The following is a 22799-nucleotide window of genomic DNA, read 5'->3' as shown; positions in this document are numbered from 1 at the left end:
TCTAGTGGAAAGACTTACCAGAAGAGTGGAGGGTGTAATAGCAGCAAAGGGGGGACCAACACCATATTAATGCCAATGATTTTGGAATGAGATGTTTGATGAACAGGTAGGTGTCCACATACGATTAGTCATGTAGTGTATATTAGAATAGGCTTACTTGAAAATCCAGTTTTCAATAACAGAGCAGGGAATTTAAGTATGGATGTTCTTAAATAAAAGTGACAGGGGAAACTTTACCTGTACCATCTTCACTAAGTGGAATAAGTGGATGAATTGCATATGCTATTATAATATCTTTAGTCACGTAAAATGCTTAGGGTGAGGGACTCATCTTACCTGGGGTAGAGTACTGCTGGTCTCTAGAGAAATCAATGCCTGCTCCAATCAACGTCATGATCTTCTCAATCTGAGGAAGGGAACAGAGTAGAGTGTCAGAGGAAAAGACAAAATGGCTGCCACACCACTCACCACCAAGGGGACAAGAGTTACCCCCATGCATTGAACCCCAACACCCACAGCCCACAATGAAACCTCAGAACTTGGCTATCATGACTTCACATAAACACTGAACACTTTTAAGATAATGGTAGACAAATAATGTACAATCTTGCTGGCCAGACTGAGGCCTGGGGGCTGTGTGAAGAGAATTGGCTAACCAATATGAGTAAGAATTGATACAAAATGACTATGTGAACATCATGTTACAGCTGTATTTTTAGAGGGACAAAATGTCAAGTCTTTGCAGCCTGCAGTCAAAACAATGTAACAATGTAGCTAGGCTTAATATTACAGCATTCTAGTAATTAGTGGCAAACTGAATCAGACTTCAGCGGGACAGAAACCACATTTTACTGGAGAAAAGGAACTGGAGTTGCATCTTAAAGACGATGTTGGTTTTATTTCTCTACGTCTGGGACCTTTGGGTTTCCTGCTGTCTGCTTTGTAAATGTACAATAGTGCACAATATGACCACCACCAGGCGATACATGCAAACCCAAGAGAGACTTGCTACGGATTATACCACAACTGAGCATGCCTCTGACACACACAGTACACACCTTCCCCATCTCATGCATCATCCCCCTATACTACAGCGATGATACACGGGTACACAGATGATTCACCCATGCACATGAAAGCAAACCCACACACCCCCACGCAGACACCCCCAGAGCCATCTCTTCGACACCCATTCAGCGGCACAGCGAAGAAACAGCAGCAGTGGACCGTACAGCAGGGAGATTACACCTGTCACACACACCACAGACCACTGTCACAGCCCGCCCTCCTCCAGGCCCGGCCCTGGGATTGGGGACAGAGGAGGGCCAACAAAGACTGCTGTCAGAGCTGTCAGCCATACACTTTCATCTCCACCATACAGGATAGTATGTGCTCTGTCATGAGAGACAGGCTCTTTTCCTACATGAGGCCCCTTTTTTATAGTTTGGAACGGAAGGTTATATCACGACCGACACTTCATTTTCTCAGTGATCTGCGATCACTTTCAATGAGAGAAGTCATTTCACACAGGACTCATTTTATGGTTTTGATGTGAAAATCCTTGTTTGATGATGTGGTCAAATATCAACAGTTCTTTTGCACAGTAGTAAAGAAAAAGGCTAAAACTTTAAAAGCAATGGAATTTAGTTGCCTAAAGCACTTTATGGTTTATGGAAGAGCCGTCTCTATTCTTTTTAGACTGCATCCATGTGAGAGGTCAGATAACGGTTCTGATCCCTCCTCTCTCAGAGATCACGTCAGCATATTGTCTGATCCCCCCCCGTCTCTCAGAGATCACGTCAGCATATTGTCTGATCCCCCCCTCTCTCAGAGATCACGTCAGCATATTATCTGACCCCCCCTCTCTCAGAGATCACGTCAGCATATTGTCTGATCCCCCCCCGTCTCTCAGAGATCACGTCAGCATATTGTCTGATCCCCCCCTCTCTCAGAGATCACGTCAGCATATTATCTGACCCCCCCTCTCTCAGAGATCACGTCAGCATATTGTCTGATCCCCCCTCTCTCTCAGAGATCACGTCAGCATATTATCTGATCCCCCCCGTCTCTCAGAGATCACGTCAGCATATTATCTGATCCCCCCCCTCTCTCAGAGATCACGTCAGCATATTGTCTCATCCCCCCCTCTCTCAGAGATCACGTCAGCATATTATCTGATCCCCCCCCTCTCTCAGAGATCACGTCAGCATATTGTCTGATCCCCCCCTCTCTCAGAGATCACGTCAGCATATTGTCTGATCCCCCCCCCTCTCTCAGAGATCACGTCAGCATATTGTCTGATCCCCCCCTCTCTCAGAGATCACGTCAGCATATTGTCTGATCCCCCCCCCTCTCTCAGAGATCACGTCAGCATATTATCTGACCCCCCCCCTCTCTGAGATCACGTCAGCATATTGTCTGATCCCCCCTCTCTCAGAGATCACGTCAGCATATTATCTGACCCCCCCCCTCTCTCAGAGATCACGTCAGCATATTGTCTGATCCCCCCCTCTCTCAGAGATCACGTCAGCATATTATCTGACCCCCCCTCTCTCAGAGATCACGTCAGCATATTGTCTGATCCCCCCCCTCTCTCAGAGATCACGTCAGCATATTGTCTGATCCCCCCCCTCTCTCAGAGATCACGTCAGCATATTGTCTGATCCCCCCCCTCTCTCAGAGATCACGTCAGCATATTGTCTGATCCCCCTTCTCTCTCAGAGATCACGTCAGCATATTGTCTGATCCCCCTTCTCTCTCAGAGATCACGTCAGCATATTATCTGATCCCCCCCCCCCTCTCTCAGAGATCACGTCAGCATATTGTCTGATCCCCCCCCTCTCTCAGAGATCACGTCAGCATATTGTCTGATTTCACCTCTGGTTGAGACTTCATGCTGCCTAGAGGCACAAAATGACCATCTACTGCTCTCTACCACTACAGTAGACTAATTGAAATAAGAGGGGGGAGTTATCCCAAATTATACACATTAGACCGGTATAATGGACGTTGATTATATGTGCTTTTCCCCAGTTTGTACAAAGGTGATTGTCAGCTTCTCTGGTCAAAGCACAAAGAACCGGCCTGGCCTCTTATGTAACCTTAAAGTGGAAGAGGAGAGTGATGCATTAGCCCCACAGGAGAAGACTACCTTGGAAATAATTTTAATTGGATACATTAGCCAGTTTTGACACTTGAGGCCATACATTATTCCCAGCAAAAAGATAAGAGTGGAAATTAGTGTTGAGAGTGATTACTGTTCAATCATCATGGGAAGATGTAGCTAACAACGATGGGCGCAATAAAACAAGGTGAATGCGAAATGTCTAGCAATTGAGCGCAAGTATACTTTGAGGAATCCCACTCACGAGGTTGCTTGCCTTGCATACAAAGACTACAGGTTAGACTGATGAGCTACAAGAGTATCCCCAAAAAGGTTCTTCCCAAAAAGAAAAGTCCTATTCACCTCCACCATAAAGAAGAAGAAGGCCCCACCAACAGGAAGAGAAGAGGACCAGAAGATGTATGAAGGACGTGCACTCACACTTTCAAAGGACTGAGATCTCAGAAGAGGCCGTGTGGGAGGCATCTGCTGAGAGAGTGTCAGGTTGTTTTCATTTTCACATATTCATTTCTATCCACAAATCATTTTGGGCCCCAGCAGTGCAAAATGTGTGAAACCAGACCAGTCTCCCGATATGAACAACCCTAAAAATGGAAAACATAAAACTAAAATCCCATATGGCCTTTAGCAAAGGTCCTCATTGAAAAGAACATCCTGCATTAAAAACTGAACTGCAGTTGTGAGAGTACTTTGATGATGAACGATGCCCGGCTGTTTAAAGTCTTAATGCATATTAGGTCATTACAGCATCAAAACCATTTAGTAAACAATGAACTGGCATCATACAGCCATCCTGCTGATCATTTAAAGAGCTGTAGTGTGTGGGCGCTATTACTCTTCTGAACTCATCTTTTCCATTATTCATTTTCAAAGTTAATCCCGATTACCTGCATGGAAGACACTGCATTTTCACTTCAATGCAGTGTGAAAGATAGAAGTGACTTTGATCCCTTTCTCTCTCATCTCCATCTCCCAAATTCGAACACCCTACACTGAGGAGCAACACAGTCCATACAGAACAATAACCAGCCTCACCGTCACCCTAGACAGATCAGAAACAGCTTTAACACACTCACAAACCTCTCCATGCAGCGCCATCCGAGATGGCTCTCTTTTTACACTCCAGGTGTCAAAAAAACAACAATACTGCAGCTAAAGGCTCTGCTGACATATACAAATGTGAATAGCATAACAATCATGAACAGAAGCACAAGCGGCAGCTTGGGACTTTTTATGACAGCTAGCGACACGCTGGCTGACTCAGTCAGGTGATCTGGAAGAGCGGGGACTAAACTTCCCATCATCATCTGCTGCGTCTCAATAGCTGGCCACCTCCATACTGGCGCTCCTCTCTGTGTGCTCACTAAGGGTGAGGCAGATGCATGCTCAAAAGAACAGCAACAAGAGGGGTTAGCCTGTGGAATTGGGGGGGGGGGGGGGGGTTCACTGAGCTTTTTTGATCCCCCTCTGTTCTCTATGCCCCTCCCTCCTCATGAAGTCGTCCGCTACGTGGCGCCGGCATTGATATCTTCACAATGTACACAGCATGGAACGACAGGCCCCTCCTCCCATTGTATATGGCCATGCTGATGGGGAACCAATCTCTGCAGATAGATCGGCTATGTATGTGTTCATGAATGTGAATCCAATGAACCATCTTGACACTCATGGACGGTGATGTTTCTTTTCAAAACGGGACAGGGTTAATTATATAGAACTCACTCAGGATAGATGAGTGCTGGTAATGAGAAATAAATACAAATAATGACAACAATGAACTTGAACAACAGAAGTAATAACCATAATAACCATGCTGGATAAAAGACAGGAAAGGGTAATAAGGACATTAACATTGTTGTAGGCTATTATTCAAAAGGACACACTGTATTTTCCAAATATCTATTTATAGCTAGCGCAAAATGTATTTTCTCACTCGTGTTTATAACAAACATTGTCCAGGATCTCATTGGCTTGACTGTAAAATGTCTTCCCTTCCATCCCTTATATTGTAATTAACAGGAGAGATTGATAAAATCACCCTGTGGAGGAAGGCTGTAAAGTGGATACACAAAACTCTAACTGTGGCCTGCCCAGATAAAGATGAGAGGACTGTGGCTTCATTAAGGGCTCCGGGCTCTGTGTTTGCCTGAGAATAAAACCTTGGAAGTGTCATCAGTTCCTAGTAATGACCAGTGTTGGACAATAGACCCCAGCACCCTCCGTCTCTGTCTGAGTGGCTGTACTGTACACTGGTAATCTGTCTAGGAGCTGTGGCTCTCAGGGGAAAGTGCTGGACTAATGTCATGCTACACCCTCGGCTCTTACGGAGGAATCTAAAATCTATCTCCTCCCTTCAGCCGCGGGACATCACCCTGACACCCCCCTCCAGCATGAGGCCCCCGAGGTGCAAATAGCAGTGATTGGTGATATCACACAGATGTAGACACACCAAGCTGAGCTCCTAAAACACACACACACACACACACACACACACACAAATAAGTGTGTGCACTGTGCTAGCACCACTCCAGTCACCCAAGTCATAGACTGTTCTCTCTGCTACAGCACGGCACGTGGTACCGGAGCTCCAAGTCTAGGACCAGGCTCCTCAACAGCTTCTACCCCCAAGCCATAAGACTAATGAACAATTCATAAAAATCACAACCAGACAATTTACATTGACACCCCCCACCCCCTCTTGCACACTGCTGCTACTCGCTGTGTTTGTTACCTATGCATAGACACTTCGCCCCCACCTACATGTACAGATTACCTCAACTAGCCTGTACCCCCGCATACTGACTCAGTACCGGTGCCCCCTGTATATAACCTCGTTATTGTGTTACTTATATTATTACTTTTTATTTCAGTCTACTTGGTAAATATTTTCTTCTTGAACTGCACTGTTGGTTAAAGGCTTGTGTAAGTAAGCATTACACGGTAAAGTCTACACTTGTTGTATTCGGCGCATGTAGCAAATAAAGTTTGATTTGATTCAACCTGGGGATTTCGGTCTAATATACTGTGAAAGGTTGAGTAAATGCATCCTGATCTGAGCTGCGGATATAACAGCTTTCTGGTTCCTTAAGGTAGAGCTTATAGACCTACACACGACCAAGACGGCTTCTCACTGGGACAGATACTCATGGCGAAACACAGCACAGACTAGTGAGAGTTAATATCGGAGAAGAAGAACGAGAGCTGCAGCGCAGTGTGGGGTTTTACAGATTGAATCCATACATAGACCTAGAGAGTCTCCCATTGTGAGGGGCTCTAGTCTCTATGAGCAGCATCTGCCTGATAGAATGACCACATGGGTCACAGGTCAGCACAGTGTTAAAGGTCAACAGCTAAGGAGGAAGGGGGTTTGCTACCAGGTGGGAAGGGGGTTGGTCAGAGTGATGCAAAGAAAAAAATGGAGAAAGAGAGAAGAGGGAGAGAGAGAAGATTGGTCTCTCCTATCAGAGAGCCTGAACACAAAGACAACCCCCTCTAGACTACATTGATGCATGCACAGCAGCTATCAGCAGTCCCCAGAACACTTGATATATAATGGTAGAACAGTTCATTCCAATGTCAAATCAAAATCAAATTCAAGTTTATTGGTCGCGTTCACAGACTTGCAGATGCAGCAAAATGTTTGTGTTTCTGGCGCCAACAGTGCAGTAATGTCAAACTTGGCTAAGAGCTAGAAAATGGCACCATCTTGCCATCAATGACTTGCAAACTTCATATTAATGTCTTCCACTATCTCTGAAGTAGAGGTTTTCACAGATCCACCTGTACCCGAATACCCGAGAACCGATCCGGGACCCGAGTAGGTCCGGATCCATTGTTCTAAATAATGTCACGGGCCTTTGTCGGATCTTTTTTGATTGTCATTGGTCTCGGGTATGTGTAATTTTAACTTACTTGTCTGGAAGGACCCATATAGATCCGAACGTGACTGCTGCAGTAAAGAGAGAAATTGTATCATGTATGCTGCTGATTTTTGCTTTTGTTGGCCAATCATAAGTCATCAAAGCAGCAATAGGCTACAGTCATAGAGCCTCCGTGTGGGGCAAAAGTTGGGAGATATCTAATCAATGGAAGATGGAATTAAAAGTTAAAAAGGGAAGGATAGACTACAACAACCCAGAGTCGACAGGTAGGCTGCTACATTATATTCTGAACGGAGTTGATGTTTCTCACCAGGAGAAGCTTAACTAGCTTCTCCTGGTTTGATGCAGTCAAGACGGGTGGGCAGCACATAATCATAGCTAGGTTATTTATCATCCACTATGGCAGCTATTAGTCTACTATGGCGCGAGTCGGCTTGGTTGGTTGCTGTCTCTCCCTCCCTCCCGTTCCCCGTGTCACTCGCACACACTCCCGGTAGCCGACACAAACAGCATGGCTCCTGCTAGAGCGTCACCTCTCTCTACCTCCGTTCCCTGGCGCTTTATCAGCTCTGGTTAATAAAGTAGCTTAAAACATGTTATTTTCTGCTGCTTCCCTCACTCGGATCGGAGAGGACCAGGTCTGGATCCGACCAGGTCGAGATGTCCTCGGATCCGAATGGGAAAGCATATTGGGTCCGGATGGGAAAGCCCCATGTCCATTTCAGAACGGATCCAACTTTTTGGCCCCGTGATGGCCTCTATTCTGAAGCTCAAATCTGCACAACAGAATTGAATCCAACTACAGAGGGCAACTCCCAAACATGGTCCAAACTATAAAAAAAAGAGAAAGAGGAGAATGAGCGTCCTCTCTATCCCCCAGCCACTCAGCAAAGAGTTGGAGTCCGTTAAATATCTTCAGAGGATTGTTTGTTCTATAGCCTACATCTATAGTAGTGATGGGGGAAAGAAAATCTATAGTTACATATCAGGATATTATTTTTGACGAAATATCGTATCAGCTCAATATCGCAATATTATTTTGCACGAGATGTACCCGCAACAAAACTCTAGTACTTCTGTTAATTTTTGTAAATAGGGAGCCAATTTGTTTTCAGCATTTTTATTTCCATGACTGATCTAAACTTTCCTCATCACTCTCTTGTCCATTCCAGCAGACATATGGTGAGCAATATGTTAGTGTACAGAGTCCCCCGCTGGCCACCCCCGGTGATGACACACCATATAGAGTTGGGTTTGATCTGAGCAGCATGAGGGATTCAACGCTCTTATCATCCAGAGTCTCCAACGCTCTCATCTCAGGCACACAGAGAGTCTGTGAAAAGAGCTTAACCATCACTAAACAACCAGAGTTTACATTCAACATGCCAACAGATGCAGAACAATATCATAGCAACATGGACATAATCCCAAAACACAGCCTGTGGAGTTAAAAATGCCACAGAAAATAAACCTTTAAAGTTCTCGTTTGCTTTTCCCATTTTATACTCCAATTTCAAGTAAATGAAATGCAAAAGCAAATATTTATCTGGAAACTAGGCCTATCCTTAAGGGGGCAATCAGCATTTGCTACATCCATTTTTAGACTTATAAATGAATTATATATACCCATTGATTCTTGAAGAATATAACTTATGAGCTTCATGAGCTTAGTTCAACTGTCACACTCCATGAGAACCCAAAATATAAGCTGGTTTTACGCCAATGTTTGTAAACAAAGTAAATGTAAACAAACACCAACCTTTTTGATATTATGGATGGGTCAATCCTTGCATCCAGGAATTTCTATGAATTTGAGAGTGATCACACTTCTCCAGCCCCATCACTCAGCGTTTTACTGAAACAGTGGTGGGGAGACAATTTGTTTTTGTTATAACTGCTGATTGGCCCTTTAAAGAAAGATCTACACAACAAAATTAATCAACCCTATTAATGGCAGGTAAATGAAAAGACTTATGAGCTGCGCTGTGTAAATCAGATAATTGATACTCACAAAGGCTGGCTTCATAGTGGTTATTGGATCCGTGGTGAGCGGGACAGAAAACGAAGCAAAAGTGAAGTGGGCTGTTAGATGACTGCCCTCTTCTCTAGCGTGTCAATACGTCTCTCTCTCTTCTCTTTCTCTCTCCCCTCCCATCTGTGGGTCTACTCTAACTGGCCCACACAATGTGCCCCCTGGATTGTCATGTTCAATCTGATCCCAAGACCGAGACAAACCTGCATTAGCATGCGCCTTAAACACAAGCACACACACCCACCCACCCTGACACACACACACACCCTGACTCACACAGCATAACAGATACACACACCCTTAAATGCAGGCACGTAGGCCAAGACCTCATGCAAGTCAAATCTCCTTGTCTCCTCGCATATAGAGGCAGGCTATAGTTTTGTGAGTGTGTGTGTGAGAGAGAAGAGAGAGAGAGGAGGGTGTAAGAAAAGGAAGAGTTAGCAGACCCAGACACACAAAGAAATAGCTTTTTTGGTGTCCTGGGACCCCTTGCCCACACGCTGTCACACAGCTCAGTAGAGTGTTCCAGAGCAGCCAGCCGTGACCAGCAAGATGGCCGCCTGCACCCGTTAGCCGGGCTGCTTCTCTCATTCGCACAGCAACAGAGAGAGACAGGAGAGGGAAGGAAACAGCAATAGAGAAAAGGGGAAGAAAAAGTGCCCTACTTTCAGAGGATAGGCCATTCACAGACTTGTAAAAATACTAAACAAAAGGGCAAGGAAACTTCTAAAACAACCTTTGTTAGATTGCCTGCCTGCTGCTTTCATTTGCAATGTACTTTCCTGACTGATGTTTTCTGGAAAGGAGAAACATATGAGAGAGGCACAGTCTGTGTGCTTCAGTTCAGATCTCTGGGAATCAGAGCTAATTAATATTAACCGAGCTCCTCTGGGACTACAATAGGTTGAAGAGTACTGCAGGATTTCTAATATTCTTCTCTTTCAATCACCTGTTTCATCTCGGGACACACTTTCAAAGAAAACTGTAGAATAGATGATGTGTCAGGTGTACTGAAACCCACGGCAACCCTTCCTGGGTGACAGAGAACCGCAGCCCTAGTAATAGTCCACCCACTCCTAGTGAAAGAAAAATGGATGAACTATTCAATAGACTTAAAAAGTCAATGAATAATCATGATGACGAGGACATCAAAAATGCAACAAAAAAAACGAATTATTTCTTGCCACACAAAATAACCTGCATAGGCTACATGCTAATCCGTGTGATGCGTTGAAATGCAGCACTGGGCTGTTATCTTGAACACTGCAGCTCAGAGCTTCTGCATTATGTGGTTGAGCAAAACTGTCAACAGTGTGGCAGCTCTTCGGGTTGCTACACCACAAAGAGAGATCCTATCTGACCAGCTGACAGTCTGCAGGCTGAGGGGGTGACAGAGAGAGTGACAGGGAGCCTGTGCATACACAAGCAAGAAGGCAATGATGGGTGTTGCCTGCCTGGGACACGTCAGGTTCTGTAGGAACTAAGATCTTCGGTAACCTTGACATTAAAAGTGTCTAAGACAGATATCCAAAGACGCCACTACTTAAAAGGTGGTACAATAACTCAAGACAGATCAGGGCATTCAATAGCCCAGAGAACCTAAACGAGGCGTCCTCCCACCTAGCAGTGGCGGAACAAGTACCCAATTGTCGTATCTGAGTAAAAGTAAATATACTTAAGTATCAAAAGTCAAAGTACAAATAATTTCACATTCCTTATATTAAGCAAACCAAACAGCACCTTTCTCTTTCCCCCCTTCTTTTTACAGATAGCCAGGGGCACACTCCAGCACTCAGACATCCTTTACAAACTAAGCATGTGTTTAGTGAGTCTGCAAGATCAGAGGCAGTAGGGATGACCAGGGATGTGTGTGAATTAGACAATTTTCACGTAATGCTAAGCATTCAAAATGTAATGAGTACTTTAGGGTGTCATGGAAAATATATGGAGTAAAAAGTAAACGTTTTCTTTCGGAATGTAGTGAAGTAAAAGTTGTAAAAAATATAAACAGTAAAGTACAGATACCCCAAAAACCTACTTAAGTAGTACTTTAAAGTATTTTATACTTAAGTACATAACACCCCTGCCACCCAGGTTTACTATGACTTCATTCGCAGCCTGCCTCTAGGAAAGGCCACATGATGTCTCCCAGCTCCACGCCTATGAGGTGAGTTGCTAATCAAACGGTTGGTAATTACAGCGTAGTGTCTGATCCGTCTCCTGTCTCACTCATAATTATATTATCAGGAGGCTATACAGTAGTCTCATATTGATGAAAGTTTCAGCCGGGGAATTAATGATTCAAGCAGCAAGCTGTTTCAGTCTGGTGACCATTACCCACTTGGGCCTGACTGCTCTACACTAGAGGAAGAAGAACCTTAGTGATCGTCGTATTACAGCCTGCTGGAGGTGACTGGAATGACAGAACACTTTGAGCTAATGGGAAAAAGTTCATTCCGCGCATCTTCTGATGGACGGATAACTTTGAGAGAGCATGCAAGTCTTGTTAGTCAACTGAAGTAACTCGATATCGGAAAACGACGCATCTACTTGGAAGGTGAACTCTGAATGACCTTGACGACGGTTGTGAAGCGGACCGTTCAGAGCAAACATTTCAACAGTTGCTTCATGAAAGTAGGGTTTACGTAATCATTTCTTACAGTGGTCTTGTCTTACAGCTGTGCAAACAGAATTTTATGAGTGGGGTCATCGTTCAAAAGTCTGTTCTCTTCAGGTCATTTTCACCCTCCACTCTGTCAGAGTAAAATAGTCTTTCTAGATGAGGGCTATTAAATAGGTGAGTATGTTGAGGAGAGGTGTCACTGGCTCAGATAAACAGGGTTTTGAGATAATGATCTGTGGTTCAGTTCCCTGAGTGGTGGTGTGTCACACTCACTGACTGCCCCCCCAATTCCTCTCTACAGCTGTCGGCTATAATACTGGGGCCGAGTCGGAGTCAACCCTATTCCCTAGGCCTATATAAAGCCCTGGCCAAAAGTAGTGCACGATATATAGGGAATAAGGTGCCATTATGAATAGCGCTTTCGCCAAGCTGTTGTTATCATTACCCTCAGTTGAGATGGAGGCGGGACACAAAAAGGTTCTACTTGGGGTCGATTATCAATTATTTTGGATGATGGAACAAAAACAATTCTCTCCTGCTCCGCCACCCCTCCTGGTGAGGTCAGGAAAAGGGGTCCTCTATACTGAACAAAAATATAAAAACGCAACATGGAACAATTTCAACGATTTTACTGAGTTACAGTTCATATCAAGGAAATCAGTCAATTGAAGTAAATGAATTAGGCCCTACTCTATGGATTTCCCATTACTGGGCAGGGGCGCAGCCATGGGAGGCCCACCCACATGGGAGACTGGCCCACCCTTTGGGGAGAAAGGCCAGGCCAATCAGAATTAGTTTTCCTCCAAAAGGAATTTATTACAGACATAATACTACTCAGTTTCATTCGCTGTTCGGGTGGCTGGTCTCAGACGATCCCGCAGGCGAGGAAGCCAGATTTGGAGGTACAGGTCTGGCGTGGTTACACATGGTCTGCAGTTGTGAGGCTGGTTGGACGTACTGCCAAATTCACTAAAACGACGTTGGAGGCGGCTTATGGTAGAGAAATGAACAAATTATCTGGCAACAGCTCTGGTGGATATTCCTGCTGTCAGCATGCCAATTGCACACCCCCTCAAAACTGTGGCATTGTGTTGTGTGACAAAACTGCACATCTTAGAGTGACCTTTCATTGTCCCCAGCACAAGGTACACCTGTGTAATCAGCATGCCGTTTAATCAGCTTCTTGATATGCCACACCTGTTAGGTGTACGGATTATCTTGGCAAAGGAGAAATGCTCACTAACAGCAATGTAAACAAATTTGTGCACAAAATAGGAGAAAAATATGCTTTTTTGTGCATATGGAACATTTCCAGGATCTTTTAATTCAGCTCATGAAACATGGGACAAACACATTACATGTTGTGTTTATATTTGTGTTCATTATAGAAGTCTACTGCTGTGTAGGACACTCAAGGTCGGGGGCACACAGGCAGGCTCTGCACGGGCCACCTGCATACTAACCACAGAAAAGATGAGCCAAGATATCGACCCCACCTCTAGAGTTGTGTAAAGGAACACCAACTGACCGCAGAGCAACGTGATCTGGTCACTGTGTAGAGGCTGCTACTTGAGCCCCTGGCTTACTCTCTCTGCCTGGCATCACAGATGCATCATGGCTTGATTCTGCCACAGACAGAACAGGGGAATAGAGTCATGTGGAATCATTAAATAGAGGGAAGTGTAAGGTGGATTCAACGATCCATGCATATTGCATCTCAAAATGACACAATGGTGCAGTTACAGGCATTTACAATTTGTTGCGGATAACAATTATTGTAAATGGCTCTATTTTAGAATACTGAATGGAAAGGGTGTGTGTATTCCAGGCAGCTCTATAAACAGTGTGTCCATTTCCAGGGGAACTCAGGTTAGGTTGGAGTGTAACGCCATGGCAACCCGAGGAGCCGGGGTCAGTCCTGAATGGAGGAAAGAGCTGCAGCTCAATGGCCCTCTCCTCCTCTCACTTTCCAACCTTTTGTCTAGGCCTATCTCTATCCTGTTACTTTTTCCGCTCTTCCTCACTTTATATCCACATATTTTCGTCACTTCTAATCGCTCTCTTTCTCTCCCCGGCTCTTTATTCTTCGTTATCTGCCCCTCTGACAGGCTATTTCAGTTCTGAATGGCTGGATATATAAAATCAAGAAAATGATCTTCTCACCGACAGGATGACTTACTGCAGTGATAGACCGGGTTGGGTTCCTATTCCAGCAGGGTTATTATGCAGTTCTCAGGCAGAAAATGGCAGATATGAATGAGTTCATGAAGGAGAGCTAACTTGGCTAAAGAGAGGGATTTGGATATCACTCATGCATGCCTAATGTTCCTGACGGTAGCAGCTAAACACAGCATAACCCCTCCAACTCTGTCTGGAAACTCCATGATGAGATCTAGAGTCACTTCAGACACTATGGTATAGACTTCCCCCTGGATTCCTGGCCTATAGTGCTGGTGGGCTTGAGTTATTTCTATGGTAGAGGGCATGTAACTGTATCAACAGCAACAGCCATATAATAACATCTAACAAACTGACAGTGAGGCTGAGCTCTTACCTCGTCCCATTCAGAGGCGAACGAGGGCGACTTCTCCAGCCTCTTTTTGGCTGCGCTGCAGTTCGAGACGGACTCGCTGCGGCTGCCCAGCCCTCCCTCCTCCTCGCTAGGCGGCGACACCAGCAGGTCTGAGTCCGACTTGGAAAAGCTGCGAGCCAGCTTCAAATCCCCAGGGGGGCGCATCCTGCCAGCAGGCACAGCCCCAGACCCCATGTCCCTGTCTCTGTCCCTGGGCTCCCCCTTGGACACAGTGGCATAGATAGCTTTGGGGTCACAGTCTGTCAGGACGGCAGACATGTCGATTGGATTGTTTGGAGGAGGCAGAGCTTCTGTTGCTTTGGCAGGTGCTGTTGGAGCTGGCGCCGGCTGTTGGCCTTGGCTGGACTGTGTCAGTACTCCACCTGGCAGGCTGCTGATGGACTCCTCCCGACAGTCAAAGACAGGCGAGGATCCGTGCAGGAGGCCTGTGAACACTTCAGGTACTGCGACCAGGTCCTGGCCGAGCAAGGAGTTATCTAGAGAGTAGAGAGGAGAGAAAGAGTTAGGTGGAGAGACTAAAGAAGAGGAAGCAGGGAGTAAGGAGTGGTGCACCCGAGGAGACAGGAGGCCGGACTGAGACTGAGGGGAGATATCTAGCAGGACTATTAGGAACAACGCCCACACAGCCCCAGAAACAGATCGGTGATTGTTTTCAAGCGGGCATAAGAGAGAGGGAAAGAGGGAGAGGCAGATCTAGAGAATGCTGTCCGTAGCACTTGGAGAGTTACAGAATTCCAATCCCAGCTTGCAGCCATCTGACATGTCTCTGGGTGCTTGGAAGATTGTTACATTACTCAATGCTCTGCAGTTCATTCACTTTTTCCATCCCTGTCTCTCTGTCTCTCAATCACTATGAGCTAACCAGCTGCAGCCCCTGTATGAGGTCAGGTTCCACAGAAATTATACAGCACCGAGGAATCCCATAAGAAAATCAGCAGAGGAAGAAACAGGATATGAGCAAGACAACAAGCATACTGCATATACTGTGCGTGCGGGCACACACACAAACACACAGACAGACAAACATGAGAACAAACAGAACGTACTTCCTCCGCCTTGAGCTATAGTATGAAAACAATCCCTGCTCACATATTCTGTACAGCTGATTCAGTTGAAAACAATTCACTTTTTACCTTACAAAAACAGGTTCTCTCTCTCACTCTCTCGCCAAGGAGCTACTGCCACCCAAGCCTGTTTTTCCGCCATCAAATCACAGGTTGAGAGTTGAGCCAGGTTGTGCCTTTGTTCCCCTTCTGCCTGTCAAGCTCCCCCCTCTGTCCCTCCCTGCTAGCTAGTACTTCATGAGCCGGAGCTATGTTGAGACAAAGTTGTAGCTGTATGACTGACTAGCCCCACACGGGACTGACTAGCCCCACACTGGACTGACTAGCCCCACACTGGACTGACTAGCCCCACACTGGACTGACTAGCCCCACACTGGACTGACTAGCCCCACACTGGACTGACTAGCCCCACACTGGACTGACTAGCCGCTGACTGCAGCTCCGGGAATGGAAACTCTGGGATCACTCGATCCACTCGAAAGTCTGACTCTTTGCCACAATTCTGATAATTAGGCTTCGGAGTCACATGGTAAGTGTTTGTGTGTTGGAGTAGGGTGGGGGGCTGCTCTGTGCCGTACTGCCCTGTGTGTGTGTGTGTGTGTGTGTGTGTGTGTGTGTGTGTGTGTGTGTGTGTGTGTGTGTGTGTGTGTGTGTGTGTGTGTGTGTGTGTGTGTGTGTTCTCACTGCCACTCTGACATTCAGGGTGAGAGGGTCGTGGTGTTTGGTGACAGGGAAACAGGGACAGTGTCAGTGACGTAACAGCGGGGCAGTGATCCAGTCGCTCTGTTTTAGTTTTTCCTTCAGAGCAGAGGACAGATAGACCGGGACTGCAGTTACACCAAGCATTCTCTCTCAACAGGACATAGGGTTGCCAATACCATTGTCATTCAAACACCTATCAAAGGGATATATTAAACTCTATAAAGAGCTGTTGCGTTGTCTAGGGGAAAGAGTAACAGTTACTCCCCCTGTAAGTCAGCTGGGTGGTGATGAATACAGCTCAACTAGGAGCTGGTACACTATGATACACTGGTACACTGTTTAGCTTACAGGCCGATTGCAGTGAGGCAGAGTACCAACGCCCTGTGCCCATCTACGCTCAGCTGCCTACTGCTCAATTAGGAAAGATATGTGTGGCAGTGTGGGCGTATAAACATATGGAGACCACAGCCAAACACCCACCCTGTCTTTGGAAGCTGGAGATTGTGAACGCCCAATGAGCAAATCGCTATGGCTCCACTGTGCTGAGCTGGGCGATATGGCAAAAACTCCTTATAAATTGTGATAAAATGCCTGAATTGATGCAGTATCGATAAACAGAATGATACGTTTGTAAAATGAATGTGCCCCACAGTTTATTTTATTATCCTTTAAACTACTACTACTATTTTGTACTTTTAGAAAGAGGAGGAAGGGAAACGCTACTAAGGTACACAATAGTACATTTTGGTAGATGGAAGGTGCTCTTTGGTAAAAGGGGTAAATTGGTCATCAAAAAGAAAGGAGAACGTGTCGGTTTTTAAAAACTTTGTTTCTTTTGAACATGCCTACTAATAAAGGCATTTTAATCAATTATATGAAGAGTGCCTTGGTACTTCTACTAGTTTGATGGTTGTAGCCATCAATTGTCTAATTAACAAATCACCCATATTAGCAGACTTATTTCATTTCAAACTTCACATTTCTCTAGTACAGGTTACTTATTGCAATGAACAATATCAGCAAAATGCCTGCGATACGTGATCGGTGTCGATAATTTTTTGGTTTATCGTCCCAGCTCCAGGAAGCCTTTCCTTAAACCCCCAGGACCCAGACGACTATCCTACCCACGATTCAACGGTCTGACGGGGGTTGGAAACAATGAGCCAGTCAGTGACCCCTAATGAAAGGCAAACGGATATTTAGACAGCTTTTATGGAGGGATGAGGTCACTGGTTACAGAACATGTGTGTGTGTTTAATTTGGCCTTGTGAGCTGAGCGTTTTAAAAGTGATGTCATGCTAAGTCTACAGTTACTGCTATGTTTGATGTCGCAGACAGTCTGTTGGCCCAAAGTCCATTTATTTCCAGGCCCTGAAGAAATTGCTTTTCGTTACTCAGATTGGAGAGCATACTTAGCTCTGTATGTCATATGTTATAATTCAATTTAGAACTAGAGGCAAAACTATTGATATTCTAACTTCAATCTTAATGGAAGAAAACAAATGATTCCATTGACGTTATTGGATAAGGGGCAACTTCTCTGTATGCAGGTGTATAATTATGTGACAGAGACCGAGAAGGTGAATACCTTATAATGGACATCGTTGATGTAAACTATCCATTGTGTGACATATGACAGATAAATTCACTAGTCTGTGTGTTCTGGAGAACACCCGAATTCCAGTCATTAAGTGCAAGGCCAGAGAGGCAACTCTCCACAGGTCCCCACAGAAGGTAGAAATCGAAAAACAGATACAGTGCATTCAGAAAGTATTCAGACCACTTGACTTTTTCCACATTTTGTTACATTACAGCCTTATTGTAAAATTGATTAAATTACTATTTTTTCCCTCAATCTACACACAATACCCCATAATGACAAACCAAAAACAGGTTTTAGAAATGTTTGCTAATAAAGAAAAAATAAAAAAATACCTTATTTACATAAGTATTTAAACCCTTTGCTATGAGACTCGAAATTGAGCTCAGGTGCATCCTGTTTCCATTGATCATCATTGAGCTGTTTCTACATTGATTGGAGTCCACTTGTGGTAAATTCAATTGATTGGATATGACTCAGAAAAGCACACACCTGTCTATTTAAGGTCCCACAGTTAACAGTGCATGTCAGAGCAAAAACCAAGCCATGAGGTCAAAGGAATTATCCGTAGCGCTCCGAGACAGGATTGTGTTGAGGGCATAGATCTGGGGAAGGGTACCAAAAAAGTTCTGCAGCATTGAAGGTCCCCAAGAACACAATGGCATCAATCATTGTTAAATGGAAGAAGTTTGGAACCACCAAGTCTCTTCTTAGAGCTGGCTGCCCGGCCAGACTGAGCAATCAAGGGAGAAGGGCCTTGGTCAGGGAGGTGACCAAGAACCCGATGGTCAATCTGATAGAGGTCCAGAGTTCCTCTGTGGAGATGGGAGAACCTTCCAGAAGGACAACCATCTCCACAGCACTCCAGCAATCAGGCCTTTATGGTAGAGTGGCCTGACTTAAGCCACTCCTCAGTAAAAGGCACATGACAGCACGCTTGGAGTTGGCCAAAAAGCAGCTAATTTTATTTATTGAAAAAAATATATATTTCACCTTTATTTAAGCAGGTAGGCCAGTTGAAAACAAGTTCTCATTTACAACTGCGACCCGGCCAAGATAAAGCAAAGCAGTGCGACAAAAATAACACAGAGTTACACATGTGATAAACAAACATACAGTCAATAACACAATTGAAAAATCTGTACACAGTGTCTGCAAATGAAGTAAAGAGGTAAGGCAATAAATAGGCCAATAGTGGCGAAGTAATTACAATTTAGCCATTTACACTGGAGTGATATGTGCAGATGAGGATGTGCAAGTAGAAATACTGGTATGCAAAAGAGAAGAAAAACAAAAACAAATATGGGGATGAGGTAGGTAGTTGGTTGGGTGGGCTATTTACAGATGGGCTGTGTACAGCTGCAGCGATCAGTAAGCTGCTCTGACAGCTGACGCTTAAAGTTAGTGATGGAGATATGTCTCCAACTTCAGTGATTTTTGCAATTCGTTCCAGTCATTGGCAGCACAGAACTGGAAGGAAAGGCAGCCAAAGGAGGTGTTAGCTTTGGGGATGACCAGTGAAATATACCTGCTGGAGCACATGCTATGCTGACCAGTGAGCTGAGATAAGGCAGGGCTTTACCTAGCAAAGACTTATAGATGACATGGAGCCAGTGGGTTTGGCGATGAATATGTAGCGAGGACCAGCCAACGAGAGCATACAGGTCGCAGTGGTGGGTAGTATATGGGGCTTTGGTGACAAAACGGATGGCACTGTGATAGACTGCATCCAGTTTTCTGAGTAGAGTGTTGGAGGCTATTTTGTAAATGACATCGCCAAAGTCAAGGATCGGCAGGATAGTCAGTTTTACGAGGGTATGATGGCAGGATGAGTGAAGGGGGCTTTGTTGCGAAATAGGAAGCCAATTCTGATTTAATTTGGGATTGGAGATGCTTAATGTGAGTCTGGAAGGAGAGTTTACAGTCTAGCCAGACACCTAGGTATTTATGGTTGTCCACATATTCTAAGTCAGAACCGTCCAGAGTAGTGATGCTAGTTGGGCGGGTGCCTGCAGTGATCGGTTGAAGGGCATGCATTTTGTTTTACTAGCAATTTAAGAGCAGTTGGAGTGTTGAATGGCTCTTTTAGAACATCAGCTGTCTAGGTTTGGGTGAAGGAGAAGGGGGGCAGTTGCTGCAGGGGGTGCAGAGTTGTTGGCCAGGGTAGGGGTAGCCAGGTGGAAAGCATGGCCAGCTGTAAAAAAATGCTTATTGAAATTCTCGATTATTGTGGATTTATCAGTGGTGACAGTGTTTCCTAGCCTCAGTGCAGTGGGCAGCTGGGAGAAGGTACTCTTATTCTCCATGGACTTCCAAGACTTCCAAAAGTTTTTGGAATTAGTGCTGCAGGATGCAAATTTCTGTTTGAAAAAGCTAGCCTTTGGTTTCCTAACTGACTGTGTGTATTGGTTCCTGACTTCCCTGAAAAGTTGCATATCGCTGGGACTATTCGAAGCTAGTGCAGTACACCATAGGGTGTTTTTTGTGCTGGTCAAGGGCAGTCTAGTCTGGAGTGAACCAAGGGCTATATCTGTTCTTAGTTCTACATTTTTTTGAAAGGGGCATGCTTATTTAAGATGGTGAGGAAAGCACTTTTAAATAACAACCAGGCATAATCTACTGACGGGAGGAGGTCAATATTCTTCCAGGATACCCAGGCGAAGTGTTTTAGGGAGCGTTTGACAGTGATGAGGGGTGGTCGTTTGACCGCGGACCAGGCAATGAGGCAGTGATCGCTGAGATCCTGGTTGAAAACAGCAGAGGTGTATTTAGAGGGCAAGTTGGTTAGGATGATATCTATGAGGGTGCCCATGTTTATGGATTTTGGGTTGTACCTGGTAGGTTCCTTGATAATTTGTGTGAGATTGCACCTAGCTTAGATGGTAGGATAGCCGGGGTGTTAAGCATATCCCAATTTAGTTCACCTAGCAGGACGAACTGACGATAGATGGGGGGCAATCAATTCACATATGGTGTCCAAGGCACAGCTGGGAGCTGAGCGAGGTCTATAACAACCTGCAACAGTGAGGGACGTATTTTTGGAGAGATGGATTTTTAATAGTAGAAGCTCGAACTGTTTGGGATTAGACCTGGATAGTATGACAGAACTCTGCAGGCTGTCTCTACAGTAGATTGCAATTCCGCCCCCTTGGGGATGTAATTGGGGATGGAAATTTGAGATTTTTTGGTGGCCTTCCTAAGCCAGGATTCAGACACGGCTAGGACATCAGGGTTGGCGGAGTATGCTAAAGCAGTGAGTAAAGCAAACTTAGGGAGGAGGCTTCTGATGTTAACATGCATGAACCCAAGGCTTTTACGGTTGCAGAAGTCAACAAATGAGAGTGCCTGGGTTAACCACCACCTCTATTCCTCTGGTGATGTAGAGTAGGATGAGGGTACAGCTAAAGGCTATAAGAACTGGTCGTCTAGTTCTTTGGGAACAGAGAATAAAAGGAGCAGATTTCTAGGTGCGGTAGGATAGATTCAGGGCATAGTGTACAGACAAGGGTATGGTAGGGTGCGAGTACAGCGGGGGTAAACCTAGGCATTGAGTGACGATGAGAGAGGTTGCATCTCTAGAGGCGGCAGCGACCATGAAAAAACAAGATTCTCTGGTCTGATGAAACCAAGATTCAACTCTTTGGCCTGAATGCCAAGCGCCACGTCTGGAGAAAACCTTGCGCTATCCCTACGGTGAAGCATGGTGGTGGCAGCATCATGCTGTGGGGATGTTTTTAAGCGGCAGGGACTGGGAGACGACTCAGGATCGAGGACCTCAGACTGGGGCGAAGGTTCACCTTCCAACAGGACAATGACCCTAAGTACAAAGTCAAGACAACGTAGGAGTGGCTTTGGGACAAGTCAAATGCTTGAGTGTGCCAGCCAGAGCCTGGACGAACCCGATTGAACATCTCTGGAGAGACCTGGATATAGCTGTGCAGCGACGCTCCCCATCCAACCTGACAGAGCTTGAGAGGATCTACAGAGAAGAATGGGAGAAACTCCGCAAATACAGATGTGCCAAGTTTGTAGCGTCATACCCAAGAAGACTCAATGCTGTAATCGCTGCCAAAGATGCTTCAACAAAGTTCTGACTTAAGGATCTGAATACTTATGTAAATGTGATATTTCCGTTTTTTATTTTTAATAAATGTGCAAACATTTCTAAAAACCTGTTTTTGCTTTGTCATTATGGGGTATTGTGTGTATATTGAGGGGGGGGACAATTTAATCCATTTTAGAATAAGTCTAACAATAAAATGTGAAAAAGTGGTCTGAATACCTTCCTAATGCACTGTATGTGGTTTTCACAAAATAGATATGCCCTAAGACCTTAGCATATCTATCTAGTGATGCTAGTCTCTCATGTATGTGTTGATAGTCATGGGATATTGTTATGACTATGGCGGATAACTTTATCACTATGGGGTATGTGAAATCTTACCAAGCATAATGCACTATGCATGCTAAGATGCCTGTGAAACAGGAAGCATGTGGAATCTATTGGACATCTTCTGAGATTCCTTCCTGCTGAGGAAGGCAAAGTGTGTGTGACAGGTGCTCTGATCCCTCTCTGCTGCTGACATAGTATGTCTCCATCATACAAATCAAATCGGATTTGACACATGCGCTGAATAGAACATGATCTTACCATGAAATGCTTACTTACAAGCCCTTAACCAACGATGCAGTTTTTTTTCTCAAGAAAATATTATAATGCTTTAAAAAATACAAAAATAAACAAAAGTTTAAAAAAGTAACAATAAAAATAACAATAACAAGGCAAAATATACAGGGGGTACCGATACCGAGTCAATGTGCAGGGGCACAGGTTAGTCGAGATAATTGAGGTCAAATGTACATGTAGTTAAGGGTAGAGTGACTATACATAGATAATAAACAGTGAGTAGCAGCAGTGTAAAAAAGGGGGTCAATGTAAATAGTCCGGGTGTATGATTAACTGTTCAGCAGTCTTATGGATTGGGGATAGAAGCTGTTAAAGGAGCCTTTTGGACCTAGACTCCGGTACCGCTTGCCGTGTGGTGGCAGAGAGAACAGTCTACACACATACACACACACAATGTGGAGGGGGAGAGACGTGACGGGAGGCGGCTGAGAGTAGCAGGGTGCGTGAGCAGAGCCCTAATTCCCATCCCTGAGGCAGCTGCTTTCAGATGGAA

The 22799-nt window shown here is 45.0% G+C and overlaps 1 protein-coding gene across 8 annotated transcripts in view; it reads right to left on the bottom strand.

Moving 5' to 3' along the window:
- The window catches only part of LOC139368618 (ankyrin repeat and SAM domain-containing protein 1A-like), a 113093-nt gene that overhangs the window by 29318 nt on the left and 60976 nt on the right, over positions 1 to 22799 (bottom strand). For all 8 annotated transcript variants that reach the window (XM_071107702.1, XM_071107701.1, XM_071107700.1 and 5 more), the window contains 2 exons: positions 14215 to 14729; positions 337 to 406 (listed from right to left, as the gene is read on the bottom strand). In XM_071107702.1, the coding sequence (XP_070963803.1) occupies positions 337 to 406; positions 14215 to 14729 (585 nt within the window). The remainder of the gene's footprint in view (positions 1 to 336; positions 407 to 14214; positions 14730 to 22799) is intronic.

This window comes from Oncorhynchus clarkii, chromosome 16 (assembly GCF_045791955.1).
Source record: "Oncorhynchus clarkii lewisi isolate Uvic-CL-2024 chromosome 16, UVic_Ocla_1.0, whole genome shotgun sequence".
NCBI lineage: Eukaryota > Metazoa > Chordata > Actinopteri > Salmoniformes > Salmonidae > Oncorhynchus > Oncorhynchus clarkii.
Note: the sequence above shows the minus strand (reverse complement) of the source record. Positions and strands in the feature narration are given on the sequence as shown.